Below are 18,326 nucleotides of genomic sequence, written 5' to 3'. Positions count from 1 at the left end.
AAATAATTAGGGCCCTGATTATCTTTTTCGAATATGGCATACTCTGCAGTAAACCTGCTGAAATACACTGGCGATTGTCACAGCTAATTACCTTTTGATTTGAAATATGCACAAATGAGTGGGAATAGAAAAGCAACTGTGCTGAATGGTTTGCCACCATATCAGGCTTTCCCAAACAACATTCAATCCAATTCATGTCAAGCAGGTACCAGTGAAAGGTATCTTGGGAATAACCAGGTCTGGCAAGATAAGAGCTCTGCTCTCTGCACTTAGCTTAGTAATGCATAGGTGAAGGAAGAGAGGCAAACCTTTGAGTGGTCAGGTTGCTTAGAGCAGCCGCTGGGTGCTTTGCCCTTTTCAAATGCACTCTGAATAAAAATGAAAACCACGCTACTTGTTTTTGGCCATTAGATAGCATTATCTGTATGGAATGCCAATTCATATCTCTCCATGCTATGTGTAGTTCTCACATATGGGATTTTAATAACCTTCATGCTGTGCTATGAATTTGTGAGTGGGCCCAACAGAGGAAAAGCACCACAGGACTTCTATTTTTTCATTATTGCTCCTTGGGAGGGAGGGTGAGAAGAAAAGGGGTGGCTGTAGCATTTCTGCAATGATCGCGTGGCAGAATTCATATTATTTCTGCTGCCAGAGCACCCTCGCTGCTAGTAAAGTTGGGATCAGCACAGTTTTATTTGCAATTTATTTTGCATCCCAGATAAATCATTTTTCACAGTCTTCCATATCAATCTATGATGTCACAGTTGCAGCTTTCCTCTTCTGATTGCATTCTGTATATATGTATGTATCCCCACAATGTAATACATGTCATGTCCTGATCTCATACTGAATACATCCTTTTAACCATGGCTTCCTGTTTCCCAGCTAGGTGCATGCCTTTATGACTGATGGCCTTAGGGTTGTTTCGTTGACTTTTGCTTTAATATAGACGGAACTCTTCATGCTAGCTATGCAATAACATACATTCTTGGTGAGCATTTGGTGTATGATGCAACAATGAGCATTGACTTTCCACATTTGCAAATAAGGAGTTGTTCCACAATGTTTCTTTGTGAGTCAAGGCCCCACTCTCCGCTTGGTGATGAAATAAGATACATGGACACAAGTATTTAGGTTAATGGACTAAAAAAAAAGGCCACAACTTTATTGGTTACAGAATGTGAGTGGTATTGGGTTAGGCATTGGATCCGAACAGAATATATTTGACTCCTACCTGCTCTGCTGGGAATCACACAAGGGTTAACAACCTGTAGGGGGAGCTTGTTGATGCAAATCAACTGGAAGCTTTCCCCTAGAGTTACCGGAGGGTTGTGCCATGGCCCCTAGCCACCACCTGGGCGTCGGACAAGAACCACGACTGCCAGATTCCTTTAACGAAATACCCTTCAAGGGGAGGGGTAGGTGATGGCCACAACCTCCCCTCCAACACACAACACATTTTCCAATGCCTAACCACCAAACCTTACAAAGTTGTGACAATTTGCTACGAGGTAGGCAAAAAACCAAGTGGCTTGTGCCAATCTGCCAAGTGGAAAAAATTCCTACCAGGTCCCTTGGACAACCAAGGCAACCAACCGAAGTCCATAGCAAGGTCAGGAGCTGAAGCAAAACTTGAGGGAGGGAGGGAGGGAGGGTGATCCGTGGAAGCAGAAGAAGCAAAGGAGAGCTAATAAACCCACTACTGTTTAAATACGGCTAAACCACGCCGCCCCCCACAAGCCAGATTGGCTGGCTGAGGGACATGATGTGTGCCTAGGGCTCCAGTGACGCAGGGGGCCTAGTCACACACCCCTGTGACTGCGGGAAGCGATTCCCACTCACAACCCCTCCCTTCTGGAAAGAGGAGAGGCTTACTCATTTGGAAAAAGCATTGCAAATGCTTGCACCCCAAATACATGATACTTTAAATGTGTGTTTGCATCTAAGTGCTGTTTTAGTGTAGTTTTGTTATGGGACAGCTAACCTGTGGCCCTTGCAATGTTGTGGACCTCTAGCTCCCATCAGCCCCAGAGAGCATGGCCAGGAAAAGCCAGTGGGGTGGGCTGTCACTGCTGTTTACTGGATATATCAGGAGCACAGCAGAGATGAGGTCAGAGTGACTCGTGCACAGCATGGGAGTGCCAGGTTGGTATTACTGGGGTACCTGCAGTGCCCCAATGTCCCTTCACCTCACCCACTTCCAAGCCCCTTCCCAAAAAGTAATGAAATCTAGTATCTTTGCAAGGTCTGACTATTTTAAGCTAGTCACGTCCCAAAAATATTGGAAGCCCACCTCACAGTAACTTGGAGCAGGGCTTTTAGTGTGGCTGTACTGTTCCGTGGAACATATTCCTACTGAGATGTAACAAGGGACTACTGTCTGTACTTTCCAGAAACAATTGAAGACATATTTGTTTTTGACAAGCTTTTCCAGTTGGATGAAAATGTCCCCACCTTAGATGTTCATTTTCTGCTGTTTTAGACCCTACCCAGCTATTATTATTTTTTGTACTTTTTAACCTGTTTTTATAATGCATATTTAAATCATCTTGACACACATGTGAGTGATTCATACACACCCTTTTCTATAACGTCAATAGCTCTACATAATGTGTGAAGCATATTCAAACTTTTGTCGGAGATTTCTTATTTGTTTATTATTATTATTATTTATTATTATTCTCAGGAGGGATAAATTCATTGTGTTTCACTCCCTTTAGAGTCCCCTGCTTTTTAGATAATGAGGAGTGTAAGATGAAACATGGCTTACAAAAAAAAGCCAGTAATAAAGCAGCAAAAGAATATTTTTTACGGGGTTACTGGTTGTTTATACATTTTCCCTTTCAAATCAACCTCCTACAGATTCATTTTGGCGCTTTGCCTAACTTCAGGGTGAAATTGTTTTTGCTCCATTATTTACAGAGAATCAGCAATCATTTAGGACTTCACGGTTGTCACCCTTTTTGCACATTACAGCTACTCAGAGCTCTGTGGAGGCATTGTGGCATAACGCAGATCCTCCCATCCAAATGGGAGGCCCAAAGGAGATTGGTCTGAAGGAGAGTCTGCTAACTTTTAGTGGCAAAGTCCAAGCAGAGACTATGAACCAAAACACTGTGCTTTATCAGGATGTATCTTCCCAGTGAATAACTGCATCTCATTGCTTAATTTGTTGTGGGCATACAGTCATACCTCGGTTTAAGTACTCCTTGGTTTGAGTATTTTCAGTTTAAGTACTCCGTGGACCTGTCTGGAACAGATTAATCCACTTTCCATTACTTTCAATGGGAAAGTTCGCTTCAGGTTAAGTACGCTTCAGGTTAAGTACTGACTTCTGTGGAAAGCTTGCCTTTCAAGCCTTGTTCAACCATTTAAATGCACTACAGTACAGACAGTCCCAGTATGGCAGTGAGGGAAGCAGAAAGGTACATACATGGCCAGTGGTGTGCATGTATTTTCTTAAAAGATAAAAATGCCTAGTACTGTAATTAAAAACATAGGACTTCAGCAGCTTATTAATGTTTGTTTGTGGGATTGTTGTTTTTTGGACAAAATGCATTTTTAAAAAACACTGCAGTCATAATATTACTATAATAATCCTTTTTGTTACTCTTGACATGGATTAATTTCATTTCAGAAAAAAACTGATAATTTAATTTATTTGCAAGGTTTGCTTCTTAATCTTACTTCCCTTTTTTAGATCAGATCACAAATAAATTGACCCGAAGCAAGAGGTAGAGCTCATTTTGGAAATATTCAAGTGATTTATTTTTTGCTGGGGGAAATCCACTCACGTTCTTGTAAGGAGATAAGATGGGCTTTGGTTATGTAGAGGTCAATCTGATAAGTTCCTAGAGAGTGTGTGCTGAGCAGTATAGTTATGTATGTGTGTGTGTGTGTGTTCCCATAGACAGCATGGCACATGAGGATATGCTGATGATCAGGGTCCACTTGACTGGTATGTTTGGAATTAGGTTGGAGTTTTCCTTTCACAGACATGAGTTGGGCTGATTTAATTAAACCTCCAAAAACTGCTTGTTCTGCTGGCACTGTTCAACTTTCCAAATAGTAATTGTCTACCCATCACACAGTAATGAGATCTACAGTCATACCTCGGTTTGAGTACTTTCAGTTTAAGTACTTCGTGGACCCGTCTGGAATGGATTAATCCACTTTCCATTACTTTCAATGGGAAAGTTCACTTGAGGTTAAGTACGCTTCAGGTTAAGTACAGACTTCCAGAACCAATTACACTCATACTTCGGGTTAAGTATGCTTCAGGTTGAGTACTCCGCGGACCCGACTGGAACGGATTAATTCACTTTTTATTACTTTCAATGGGAAAGTTCACTTCAGGTTAAGTACGCTTCAGGTTAAGTACAGACTTCCAGAACCAATTGTGTACTTAAACCGAGGTACCACTGTATAATATTTACCAGTTTTGTCGCTGAAATGCCATTATTGGAAATGGTGGGCTCTTACATTGCTTCCAGACTGTGGACAATGCTTAACTTAGGAATGGGTAATTGCCATTCCTGGCCATTGGCCATGTTAGCTGGGACTGATGAGAGTCAAAATCTAACAATCTCTGGAGGGGTCCAAGTTCAAGTTCTGCATCCCTAGCCTAGCATGAACTCACAAATACGTCGTACTTGAGTGCAGTCTCTCTCTCTCTCTCTCTCTCTCTCTCTCTCTCTCTCTCTCGGTGTGTGTGTGTGTGTGTGTGTGTGTGTGTGAGAGAGAGAGAGAGAGAGAGAGAGAGAGAGAGAGAGAGAGAGAGAGAGAACAGGAGGGTCATGCCTTTCAGTACAGATGCAATTATATGGCCTCATTGCCCTGTTCAACTCTGTGAAACTACCAGCAATAGTGGAGGCACACCCAATCATGTCAGGGCCCCTCTGAGTTCCTTCCACTTTTGTTTGTGGGTTTGGTTTGCCTACCATTTGCCTTGTTTGTTTTGCACCTCAGTGGACCAAAAGGAGAAGGCAGGATGCCAACTGTTTTGGGGACTAACAGTTGCTAAAAGCAGAGTGGGGGCGGGGGATAGATTCCTTCTTGCTTTGGGAACTGTGGAGATGCTTTGGGTTTCCGAGACCATAGAATTTCGAGGTCCTTAGAATCTTCAGGCATGTGGTGAATGCTGTGATCCAAACATCCCCTTTGCTTGTGTGACATCCCTCAGCATGGATTATGTATTTTATAACATCCATTCCTATCTTAGGGAAATGTGCATTACACCCTTGACTTCCAGATTAAAAGAACAACCACCAACCCAGAATAATTTAAGAAATTGTGTTCTCTATCCCCCACTCTTCTCTCTGATTCCTAACAGAACCATCCTTTCTCAGAAGTTATTTTCTTTCAAACTACCTCAAGAACTTTGAAGAGCAGAAGTGAGCACATGGGGGCCCTCCTTTTCCTTTGATGTGCCTGCTCCTAAGCTGAGGTACAAAGTGAACACTAGCAGGTTGTGTAGCATATGGTTTATGTCCTTGGGGGGACACATTGTTGCATGTGGCTTTATGCGAATGGGAGTAACTACCCCCAATTTCATTATTCTCAACATAGCTGCCAAGTTTTCCCTTTTCTCGCGAGGAAGCCTATTCAGCATAAGGGAAAATCCCTTTAAAAAAGGGATAACTTGGCAGCTATGATTCTCAATAGCACTAATGAGATTGAGAATTCTCATTTCACACGTGCGCTGGTAGGGAAAAGCTCTCTTTTAGCTGCCCTAATTATAAGCATGACTGTGGTTCAAGTGTTGCAAGGCTACACAGACCTTATGAGCTTGGTTGGGAATACCCTTGAAGATGTGAGGGGTATCATCATGTTTAGCATCATTTCTGAGAGACTGCTTTCTTCTTTGCCAACCTGGTGCCCTCTGAGTGTTTCAGACTACAACTAGATGGGACTGATAGCAGTTGTAGTCCAAAAGAATTCAGAGGACTCTAGGTAAGTGAAGGCTGGACTACATGCATATAGAACACTGCAGTTGAATCCCTAGTTACATGTACTATATCTATGCTCATGCAGTATGCTCTGTTACAAACTATGCTGAATGCATATAAGAATAGGGGCAAGGTACACCATTCCATTCCCCCATCAAAATGAATACAATAAATATGATTCTTACTTCTGCACAGTTCTCATGTTAATAATGTGCACATGGAAGTCTTAATTTGCATTAGGAAATCTTAAAGGTTCACTCTTAACAGAAAGGCAAGCTAAGCTCCTTTTCTACTTCATTTCAGGGGTTTGGCCATCTCCTAGGGCAGGAGTGGGAATCTGTGCCCCTCTGGATGTTGTTTCGAATGTAACTCCCATAATCCCTGAATACTGGCCCTTGCTAACTGGGGCTGATGGAAATTGGATTCCAACAACACCTGATGCTACAGGTTTATTCTCCCTGCCCCAGGGAGTAAAAAAGACCCTATCTCAGCAATTTCCAGTCACCTAGATAGAAAAACAATGTAAGGTCCATTTAGACAAGCACCCTATTCTCACAGGAGCCAACCAGATCCCTATGGGAAGACCTTAAACAGGACCTAGGTGCAACATCACTCTTTCCACTTGTGGTTCCCAGCATGTGGTATTCAGAGGCATGCTGGCAGATACAGCTATAATTTGCAATGCAACCTTACTTATTAAAAGTAGGGGTTGTCAGTGGAGGGGGTGGTATCCAAAAAGTATTGTTTCTTATGTGTTTAAAATCTTTATAACTTCCCTTCATCTGTACAGCCAGCAGGGGAGGATACAAAAGCTAAGTACACTTGCCGGGTTGCATTGCTCATGGAGGTCAAGTAAGGAATGCAAAATGGATTGCAGTTATTGGGGGTTCTGAATAATTGATGTTTGTGCAATGGGGGTTTTGCCGTGTGTTTGCTGCAGATGGGAACATCGCATGCATTCTTTGCCCCATTGATACCTAGCTGGCTATTGTTCAGTGAAGGCAAGGCAAAGTCAGCCTGGCATTGGGTCTCCATTGTGTAACACGCTTTCTAAGAAAGGTTTACATGGTGTATGATGGAAGCATATTGTGCTGCGCGGTGAGATACTAGAGGTGAGAAACTCTTTTGGTCCTCTCCTGTTGAGAATCATTCGCAATTCAGACTATGTTCTAACAGTATGTTCCTTCTCACCATGTACCCATCAGTCGCAACTGACATTTCGCCTCCTGGTGTTTTCTGCTGTTTGTCAACCAAAAATAACTGGCACTGGGAGGAGGGGTGGGAAAGCCTTTTCCCTTTCCTGATTTCTAAAGCGTATTTAATTATGTTACTAATGATCATGTGAAAAGCTCTTGCAATAGGACATTCGTCCAATACTACCTACTACTAACTGGACCCAGCACGCTGTACCTAAGTAGTACTGAGTATTTTGGAGCAATATTATTGCAAAGAAATTAAAGAAAGTGGCTTAAAAAGCTTTAAGTAGGTGTTTTTTTGGGAAGTGGCGGCTGTCCCATATTCAAAGGCTGATTGCTCTTTGTTTAGCATACTTAGTACAATTTGATAGAACAGCTTCTTGCTCAAATGGCATATTATTGTTGGCTTTGCCTGAACAGCCGTGCAATGCTAATGAGGGGCAGGTGAGCAACATGGTGGCTTTTAAGATGAATGGCCTCTTGGCTTTCACATGCAACATTTGTTTGGAATGACTCCCAGTTCTCAGACTAATACTGTGCAGCCCAAGAATTATCCAAATGCTATATGTGAGGGTTTTCATGTTGGCGTGTGTGTTTTATATCAATGACTCGGACAATCTCTTTACTTGTTTCTATCATGAGCTAAGGCATTCTGGTGAAATGAGAGATGTTCTAGAAAAAGCAATTTATTAAATTTTGAGACGCAAACAGGATGTGGGAATCTTTATTTTTTATTTTTAGGGGAAAGGGTTGTTTCCCAACTACATGCTTGTCCCAGCAGTCACAGGCAGGTAGTCTGTAGAATAGAAGTCACTCTTCAGATGATGATAGATGTTGCTTTGCTAAGGTTTGGGAGAAATCAGCATAGATGGAAGTCCATGACAGCTGGGAAAATCCATTCAGCATAGGACTACAGGTATATCCATTTCCAAATTAAGTCAGCCTGTGTGCGTGAATTGGGGGATCTGGCAGGATAGGAAACCCCAGGTCTTTCTAGCCGGCTCTCAAAACTCACACACCCTATCCCACATTTGCCTCTGGTTCCATGCACTTCTGGCAGCCCCCAAAGTTTCCCCCATGAGAAAACATGGTCCATGGACTAAAAGACAAGGTTCCCTGCTCCTAGGCTAGGACATATGTAGGTACTCAATGGTGCATGCAGTTGTGTGTGTAATCAATTACAATATGTGTAATGCATGTTGTTGTTTAGTCGTTTAGTCGTGTCCGACTCTTCGTGACCCCATGGACCATAGCACGCCAGGCACTCCTGTCTTGCACTGCCTCCCACAGTTTGGTCAAACTCATGTTCGTAGCTTCGAGAACACTGTCCAACAATCTTGTCCTCTGTCTTCCCCTTCTCCTTGTGCCCTCAATCTTTCCCAACATCAGGGTCTTTTCCAAGGATTCTTCTCTTCTCATGAGGTGGCCAAAGTATTGGAGCCTCAGCTTCATGATCTGTCCTTCCAGGGAGCACTCAGGGCTGATTTCCTTAAGAATGGATAGGTTTGATCTTCTTGCAGTCCATGGGACTCTCAAGAGTCTCCTCCAGCACCATAATTCAAAAGCATCAATTCTTCGGCGATCAGCCTTCTTTATGGTCCAGCTCTCACTTCCATACATCACTACTGGGATGCATATTGTACCCTGAATGCTGTGTTTTCAGCAAGAGGTTAGAAGCCATGCCAGACTTGACATTAAATATGTCTTTGTATTTAGTGTGCTGGTGTTTAATGCAAATAGCAGTCCGGTATAGTGGGTGAGGGTAGCGCATAATACTTCGGATTGCAGCAGGAGAGGAGGCTCAAAATCATTTATATGTGGATTTGGTTGGAAGCTCCCATTGGTTTCATAGTAGGAATCCCTCCTCCCCAAATGCAAACAGCATAGGGAGGTTGTCAGTGTCTTTCAAGATGGCAGAAGGGGAGGAAAGGGTTAGTCCTGGTCATTAGAAACCTCCCCTCCCTGCCCCCCAAGCAGCTACAAACATACATTAATGTCACATCTAATTTGGCCCCAAACCACATTTTTAAGTTATATATGTTGCACTGAAATTTTTAATAGTAGATGAATGGCAGTTTCCCAGTGAGATATTACATTCATTTGGAAACATTTCCACTTGCATTGAAAGCACCAATTATTTAGCTAACGTTTTACCAGCCATAATATTTCTAGTAGACAAATTTGTCAGGTAAGTGTGGACACGTTTCCTGACACACCTAAGATAGCATCACATTAAATTTAGGAGACTATGATGTCATTCCCTGGCATTCAGCATGGGCTGTGATAAATGAAACTGTTGCACTAAAAGTAGCCAGATTGAAGTCTGAATATTCAGTAGATATGTGTATTCATCACTTTACTTGTCAGACCTTTAAGACTGCACTAGAGGCTCTGCTCTCTGTCCTAATCCATGTATGATGTCACATGAGCCATATGTAATGTCACATACAAGACACAGGAACACATTTGTAATGGTGGCTCCATGATTGTGGGACTCTTTCCCAGTACAGAATCACCAAGCACTCTGCCATCTGCTAAATGTCAGGAAGAGAAGGTTTTTTCTAAAAATTCAGACTAGCTTTTAATAAATGTCCTGCTGTTTTATATTGTTTATGCAGAAGTTTTAATGCTGCTGCCTCAGTTTAATTGTTGCTAATTTTTTCTGCTTTAAATTTGACTTTGACTTTTTTTTTGAAATCTTTTTTTATTGCAAGCCACTATGGTTAGAACCACAGAGTCTAGGGCTTGCTGATCAGAAGGTCGGCGGTTCGAATCCCTGCAACGGGGTGAGCTCCCGTTGCTCGGTCCCAGCTCCTGCCCACCTAGCAGTTCGAAAGCACATCAAAGTGCAAGTAGATAAATAGGGACCGCTCCGGCAGGAAGGTAAACGGCGTTTCCATGCACTGCTCTGGATCGCCAGAAGCAGCTTTGTCATGCTGGCCACATGACCCGGAAGCTGTCTGCGGACAAACGCCGGCTCCCTCGGCCTATAGAGCGAGATGAGTGCCACAACCCTAGAGTCGGACACGACTGGACCTGATGGTCAGGGGCCCCTTTACCTTTATGGTTAGAAGCCATGCCAGACTTGGTTGCATGGTTGCAATAGTGAGTATGAATCTGAACTCCAGTAAGATAAAACTTTATCTAACTTATACTCAACTGAAAGTCTGTTTCTGCTGCTTTATAATGCCAATTGCCTTTGCTTCCCCAGTAACAATGGATTTTCCTGATCATTCAGTTTGCAGGAACTGCTTTGCAAAGGACCATCATGTTGCACTTGTTCTGGAAACTGAAACCCAGGCTGACAATTTGCTTATTGTTAAATAATTTCCAAGTGTTAAAAGTTTGATGATTCTGAACATTAAATTTTATGAAGACAGGGATGCTTTCTGCAGCGTGAGGCCTGGAGCCAACTCGCTTGCTGTAGTAGGAGGAACAGGGGACTAAAACTCGCACATAAGTAATCAGATCCAGCTTGTGTCTCTGTGTGTATGTGCATGTTGGTTATAGTTTGTGATTTATATATAGTGCTCTTGAGAGCCACACTAAATTGGAACGTCGGGTTTGTGAACATGCCAGCAAATGTAGCATTGCCTTGCCTTCTAGAATATGCTGAGCTTTCTTGCCTACAAAGTCTTTGTCCCAGGTTGAGGTCTGTGGAAAGTAACTATGTGTGGATGGAAACAGCTTGGCTAATTATTCTGGAAACAGAAGAAAATTAAAATACTTTTCCCCCCTTTTGCTTATAAGACACAGGGAAGCAATAAAAGCAATGCCAGGCAGTTAATGGCTCTTTTGTATCTTTCATTTGAGAGACCTCAAAAGAACATCAGGAAGAATCAAGGCAAATGCTATTCCCACCTGGTATCATTAAACATGTTGCATTCTCCAAAATGAAAAACTCTGATGATATTCTGGAAGAGCTGAAGAATAAATAGCACTAAAATGAAGTATGCATCTCTAGAGCTTTGGTACCTGCATTGTTAGAATCCATGCAAATTGGATAATTACAAGAGAAGCTCAAATTAGAGAAGTAAATTAATGTGTGGTGTGACTTGTTAATAATTGCCCCTCTTAAACATTAAGAGGATTAATATTGCATTCTTTCTAAATTACAAAAAAGAGAAATTCCTATAATTAAGAAAGCAACAGAAATTGTTTAATTTTGAATTTTCTGAATGTCCATGATAATTTAATCATAAGGCTCATTTCCTATGCAAAACATAGAACGTTGAAAGACGACTGCTGCTGAGGAAATGAGGATGGGGCAGATCCCTTTTAATCTTTTGAACCAAATTCATTGTTTATTCATCTTTTCACAATGGGAATCATGTGTATTCACACCACTGTGTCCATTTGGTAACACACATCAGTAAATACGCAGCAGCTGTTAGGAAGTGCTAGTTAGTTCTGCCGATGACCTTTTCCGGTTTGGTTTCTTTCATTATTTAATAGTGTAACCTTTGATTTTGTGGAGCAGCTTCAATGCTAAATGCAAAGGTTTAATCATTGGAATTGCTTCATAAGTGACCTTTATTACATAGCTATCTCTTTGCAAGGGAAATCTCATTGTTTTTCAAGTCCTAATTCACCGTTTTAATTATGCTTTCTATTGACCGCAAGCTCTAGTGGAAAACGGAAAGGTCAAAGATTCCATTGTTCTCTTACGGATTTAAATGTAAGTTCTCTGCAACTGATACATGTTGCATTAAAAAAAAAAATAGGATGGGTCTTTTCTATACATAACCAGAGTGAATCAGAGTTGCAGCATGCAGCATCTTCAGTAGTTCTGCTCAACAGCATGGTTCTGCAGTCAAACAAGATGGCAGGAAGACATTCAAAGACATCTCAGTATCTTAGTGTTGCATTTTGAACAGATACGATTCCTGGAGGACCAGAGCTTCTCAAGGGAAGGATTTAGCTCTTGAGAAGTTGGCTTGTTTAGTGTTGGTATCAGGGAAAGCAGGAGCAATAACATGGGGTTCACAAGGAGAGGGGGCCATGCACTAATGCAGGGGTCCCAAACTAAGGCCCGGGGGCCGGATGAGGCCCAATCGCCTTCTAAATCCGGCCTGCGGATGGTCCGGGAATCAGCATGTTTTTACATGAGTAGAATGTGTCCTTTTATTTAAAATGCATCTATTTGTGGGGCCTGCCTGGTGTTTTTACATGAGTAGAATGTGTCATTTCATTTAAAATGCATATCTGGGTTATTTGTGGGGCATAGGAATTTGTTCATATTTTTTAAAAATATATAGTCCGGCCCGGCACAAGGTCTGAGGGACAGTGGACCTCTGAAAGGACCCCTGCTGAAAATGTTTGCTGACCCTTGCACTAAGGTGTCTTGCTGAGGGGCTGGGTGTGCTTGTTATTGCATGCATGCAAGCCAAACTTCATTTCTGTAAGAGCAGTCCAAACAAGCAAGTGTATGCAATAGCTGATTATTTTGGATGAACAGAAATGCTGGTCATATTTTTCAGAATGGTTTTTAGGCATCATTTAATATGAGTAATACGTACTTCCATAAATATTTCCTTGGACTTTGCATTATGGATAATGGCTGCTTGAACATTTTCTTGCCTCCCCTTTTTCACTAGAAGTCATTTTTCATTTCAGACGCTGCAGGGGGAAATTATTATGATGCAACCAATTCCAGAATTTCTGTTTTATGTAATGTTCCCATTGTGCTAATGAGAAGCTGGCATGTAGGGTGTCAGATGTGAGGCTGATAAAGACATGCCTGCAAAGGAACAACTAGGAGCCTTAAAGTGCATTCAGTTGTTCCGTGGCTAGTATGCCTTGCATATGGGGGGGAAATAAACTTGGTGTCAAATGAAAAGCCCACCGGGATGTGCTGCACTTGGGAGCTCCCAAGTGGCAACTCCCAAGTGCAGCAGATGCCTGTCCAAAGTGGGGTTTGAATCAATTTCAGCTGCAAACTCTGCTGGGATTGACTGCACTCAGGAATTGCACAGCCAATCTCACCAGGGTTTGCAGTAAACACTAATCAGCTGCTTGATGTTAACTGCAAGCCCCTTTCAGCAGGAATTTTCCTTGGCAGGGGAAAAAAACCCAGCAGCTTGTGTTTAAATGTGACTCCAAAGGAAGAAAGCAAAGAATTGGGAGTGCACTCTCAATTATTTCCTTTGAAGTTGGGTGTCAAATGATTGACAGCTGAGTGGTCCTACCCATCTATTAAGGTGACAGATTCTGCCCCCATCTGTGCTATAACAGATAGGAATTTTCCTCAAATAGTCATTTTGGCTTTGTCCATCGACTCATGGGAAATGTTATAGATGGTACCTGACTTAAGTCATAGTCAGGGTAAACTCACTGAAAACAATGGACTTAAGTTAGTCACTGCCATTGATTTCAGTGGGTGTGCTGTGAGCGTGACTCAGTTAATTATCACCTTACGTGAATATAAATCTGTATATGAATTCTCTACAATTGGGGTTTAACATTAATTCATCCAGGGAGAATATATGTCTGTAGTATCCTAAGATAACACACAAGAGTTCAACTAGGAACACTCACTCAATTTTATGGAGATTTTCCTGCTTCTAGAAGCAATTGAAAGGTAGCCTTCAGAACATATTTCATTTAAGTTACTACTTTGGATCATTTAAGTGATGAGCATCAATATGGCAATCCCATTTGGCAGGTACAGCCTTTGGGTATATTAAAAAATAAAGTGCTTAATTTGATATCCTCAAGTATCTCACGACAGTCTTGCTTGTATGAAGCTGCCAGTTTGTACTATCAATCACAGATGGCACCTTTTCTTCATGCAAGAAACATCAACATTGAGAAAAAGCTCTGAAAAAGCCATTGTAGATCGAGTCATGATTATAAATAAACAAACGTAGTAAACGTATTAAAACATCAGTTTATAAACAGGCCATGTTAATCCACATTGAGTTAAAAAATCCTCTGGCAGAATCACTATTCCACACCAGTCCCACTGACATTATTATTGCTCATCAGTTTTGTAGCAACAGATGGTGGTGATGACACAGCTGTGCAAATCCTGAAGTCAAGACACCAAACAAGCAAACCTAGAGAGGGTCAAATAATAACGCCAACGGTAGATCCAGTAGGATGTGACAGATATTTAAGGTGGCAGAAACTTTAATCTAGAAGGCTTCGAAAGCAATTGGATGGTCAATAATAAAGGCTTGAATTGAATTTATTTTGATGGCAATAGGTGCTCTTTAAAAATGGATTTCCTTTTATCCAGTTAATGATGTTTGACCTAAAGCACATACAAACAACAATTCTATTTCTTCTATATTTTGGGAGTGTGTGGGTAGATCACGTGTGTACACACACACCCTCTTCTTGGTGTTTACAAACACAAGTTTGACCCCAGAAGAGGCAGCTGAACCAGACCAGCCATTCTACTTCACCACTCTCAGGTGCAGAAATCCCTTCTTAGGTGGTACATGACTGCACATATTGTTGAGCTAGCTTTTACAAAATGATAACCACAAGACAATATAAAGGGGAAAGGCAATGTTCCAATAGGTTGATTTGTTACATTCCATATGAGCATTTTTTAAAAAGGAAAATGAACAGTGAACAACAACCAATCAAGCGTACAGAGACCCATTCTTCCATAAGGAGGCATTTTTCCTTCAGTGTTTTTCATATTGCTGTTTCTTCTTAGCGATTGTTGTGGGAAGTGATGGAAAAGACAGGAAACTTCTGTGTGGATCCAACATACTGCTGATGCAATGGTCCCATCAGGACAAATATTTCTGCTTTTGCAATGGAATGTTTTGCCATTCTGCTCCTTCTGCATGCCCTGCTAAATCCTTTTTAGGCATTTCTCCAACCCAATGGAGCGAATTTAGGGAGGGCACTCAGGGAAGGGAAGACTGGGGGAAGTCGCATTGTGCAAGTAGAAATCCTTGCACAGACAGCATGCATTAGTAGACAACCATCCTCTGTAGGTTTGCTGACAGGATCATACTCATTGGCACAACTTGTTGGTACTGTAGTTGAATTGGCTTAAGCTCCAGCAGGTCGATGGCCAGTCCAACCCTGCCCTCTTCCCACCACTGATAGGCCAGCTACCACCTACAAGGAAACTTATGTGGTTGCTTCTACCTATCACAGTTCAGTGGGACAGAGTCAAGTGCTTCACAGTGGAATGCCCTGCAGTTTTCTTAGCCATTGTTTAATGGCTTAGCCTTATGCATGAAAACAGCCAATAGCCATAGCTGCCAAGTTCTCCCTTTTTTTTTAAGGGAAATTCCCTTATACTGAATAGGCTTCCTCGTGAGAAAAGGGAAAACTTGGCAGCTATGCCAATAGCTAACAAGGTATGTTTTTCAAATGATTCATAATTACCCTGTCATTATGAAATACTTAAATTCAGAGATAACACAGACTTCTTCTTCTTCGTATCCGAGTAAGATTGTCTTCCATAAACACAGTTTTAACAATGGGTCCGTAAGTGACTGTGGAGGCCAATTCTGGATCCACACGTCCTTCCACAGTGGGGACATTGGTTTCCGGGTGGGAGTTGATCACGGTGTGGATGTGTCATTATGAAATACTTAAATTCAGAGATAACACAGACACTACAATATTGACAAGATGTACCTGGGCAGCAGTATGATTAGATGACAAGAATGATTCCGGCAGTGGCAAATTACTTTGCTCCATTTATTATTAAAGACCTTAATGACCGTAATAGATCTTTTCCTCACAGCTAATAATAAATAGCTTTTATATATCTAGAATGTATTAACTCTGTACACATACTCTTTTTTATCAATATTGTCAAGCCAGTACCGTACATTTTCCGCAGAGACCACCATGACCAAAAAGCAACTTGTCTACCAAAAACACATTACATACCTTCATTTCTAGACCTTTAAAAAAATGGGGTGGGGGAGGCTTCTTGTGAAGTATAATGCAAACAATTATTATCTAGTTGACTTAAAATTGCAGAGGGCAGAAATTACATTTTATCTCAATGTTCAGTGATAATATAAGCAGGAGAAAGTCTCCCTGATGGCTTTGTTGTCATCCTGTTATTAAATAGCTTCACTTGCTTTGCCATGTGGGAGTTGACTCCTTTTCTCCTCGCTGCCACTGTGTTGTACTTTCCTTCTCTATTTTCTTTACAGCGCTCTTCCAACCAGACACCACGAGTGCAAATGCATATTATCTAACAACAGCATGTAATCATGTTAGTCTTCTAATAATCATGTCTGCATTCTAATTGGCTAGGTAAAATTATTTGCCTCAAATCCTCCACAGGGGTATAACATTTATAATCCTCTCTCTCTCTCTCTCTCTCTCTCTCTCTCTCTCTCTCTCTCTCTCTCTCTCTCTCTCTCTCTCTGCTACAATCGCTGAACTGCCAAAGTTCTCACTTCCACCCTGCACTTTTCTGGTTGCACAGATGTTAGGTGCATAACGGACATGCTCCAGCATGGAATCCCACAGAACCTCATTCCTGCCTTGGCTTTAAAAGTTCCATGGGTATTTTATTGACTATCTTACTAAGTTTTAATCCCAGACTCCCCCCCCCCCCCCCGGCCTGTCTCAACTTCTTTTCCTCCCAATTGGTACATGAGAATGGGCTTTTTCAATGGTTGCTCCCCATCTGTGGAATGCTCTTCCTAGAGAAATATGCCTGGTGCCATCATTGTCAGTTTTTAGGGGCCAGGCAATGACAGTTTATGTAGTATGAGACTCTTAACCTCAACTCTCTTTAGTTTCTGTAGTGTTGGTACTGATCCAGTGACAGAGAAGCTGATCACTGACAAATCAGTATCAGTGTCGGTCTTAGAATGCTCTGCCCTTGAACCACCTGAAATGTTGGTTGATTTGTTTCTGGTGCCATGCAGGCACTGGGTTGGGTAACATGCCTTGTCACATGATGAGGCAGGAGCCCAGATATCTAGGAAGTGGTCTGTCCCAGAGACTGACAGTTTATTTTTGTTCTCTTCTCTTCCTCCCTCACCAGCCTCTACAACTGGACTGTGACCTGTGTGCCATCATTTCAAATTCAGGTCAGATGTCTGAACAGAAAGTAGGATTTGAAATTGACCAGTCCTCATGTATCTGGAGGATGAACAATGCTCCCACCAAGGGCTATGAAGAAGATGTTGGGAAGCGGACCACAGTGAGAGTCGTCTCCCACACCAGTGTTCCCCTTCTGCTTAAGAATCCCGAATATTTTTTCAAGGAAACCAACAGCACAGTTTATGTCATCTGGGGACCTTTTCGAAACATGAGGAAAGATGGCAGTGGCATTGTGTACAACATGCTGAAGAAGACTGTGGACAGCTACCCTGGGGCAAAAATCTATGTGACCACAGAGAAGCGCATGAGTTACTGTGATGAAGTATTTAAGAAGGAAACGGGGAAAGATAGGTAAGTCCTGCCTGGCAGATTGAAAACTTATACCAATGTTGAAAAAGGATATGCCATTCTTGAGTTGTTTACGGTACATGCCCACAATGAAGTAATTTGCTGAAAGCCATTGAAATGTGTCCATTGCAGGGACAGGACTCAAACTCATGATTTTTGGATCAAAGTCAGTGTTATCCACTAGGTCATGTTGACTCTTTTGCCATGTTCCATATGTTATACTTTCAGCTCCTCACTCCATTGAAAGGCCTTGAATGTGACAGTGAAGTGTGTTCTGAATCTGAGCCACTGGGTAAGCTGTCAAAGAATAATTTAGCTCCATATGTGAGGGAAAATGGCTGTGTGTGCCTTGCCAAACCTTTAGACATTTGTTCACTGTATCAGTTTCAGACTCTCAATTTTTCTTACTTTTGTTACTTAAGCTAGATATTGTAGTTTCCTCAGAGAAACAACAGCCCTTGCTTCCATTGTTGCTTTAAACAGTGCACTGATTTTGCTGCAAACCAAGTTACAGGGAAGCCAAATGCTACTCCTATAGTACACAAAGTACACAAATGTAAAACTTGACTTGGAACCAGGGAGGTTTATTCCTAAAATATCAACTGTATACATGCTGTGCACCACTAGTGAATTGCTATAACATATTTCTAGCCTGACAAGCCTCTAATGACACTTGGATGTTAGTTGATCTTGAGAAACAAAGTATTTCTAGCACAAGATTATCTCAATTTTGAACTACTTGCTGGTGGGGGAAAGCGATCAGGAATGAGCTGCAAACAGGTCTGTG

The 18,326-nt window shown here is 41.9% G+C and overlaps 1 protein-coding gene across 2 annotated transcripts in view; it reads left to right on the top strand.

Annotated features, from left to right (window-relative positions):
• ST6GALNAC3 (ST6 N-acetylgalactosaminide alpha-2,6-sialyltransferase 3) overlaps positions 1-18,326 on the top strand; it is a 244,089-nt gene that overhangs the window by 136,211 nt on the left and 89,552 nt on the right. For both annotated transcript variants that reach the window (XM_035121514.3, XM_035121516.3), the window contains one exon: positions 17,133-17,542. In XM_035121514.3, the coding sequence (XP_034977405.3) occupies positions 17,133-17,542 (410 nt within the window). The remainder of the gene's footprint in view (positions 1-17,132; positions 17,543-18,326) is intronic.

The sequence above is a fragment of the Zootoca vivipara genome, chromosome 7 (assembly GCF_965207765.1).
Source record: "Zootoca vivipara chromosome 7, rZooViv2.hap1.1, whole genome shotgun sequence".
In the NCBI taxonomy this organism is placed as follows: domain Eukaryota; kingdom Metazoa; phylum Chordata; class Lepidosauria; order Squamata; family Lacertidae; genus Zootoca; species Zootoca vivipara.
This window is presented reverse-complemented; position numbering and strand designations above follow the sequence as displayed.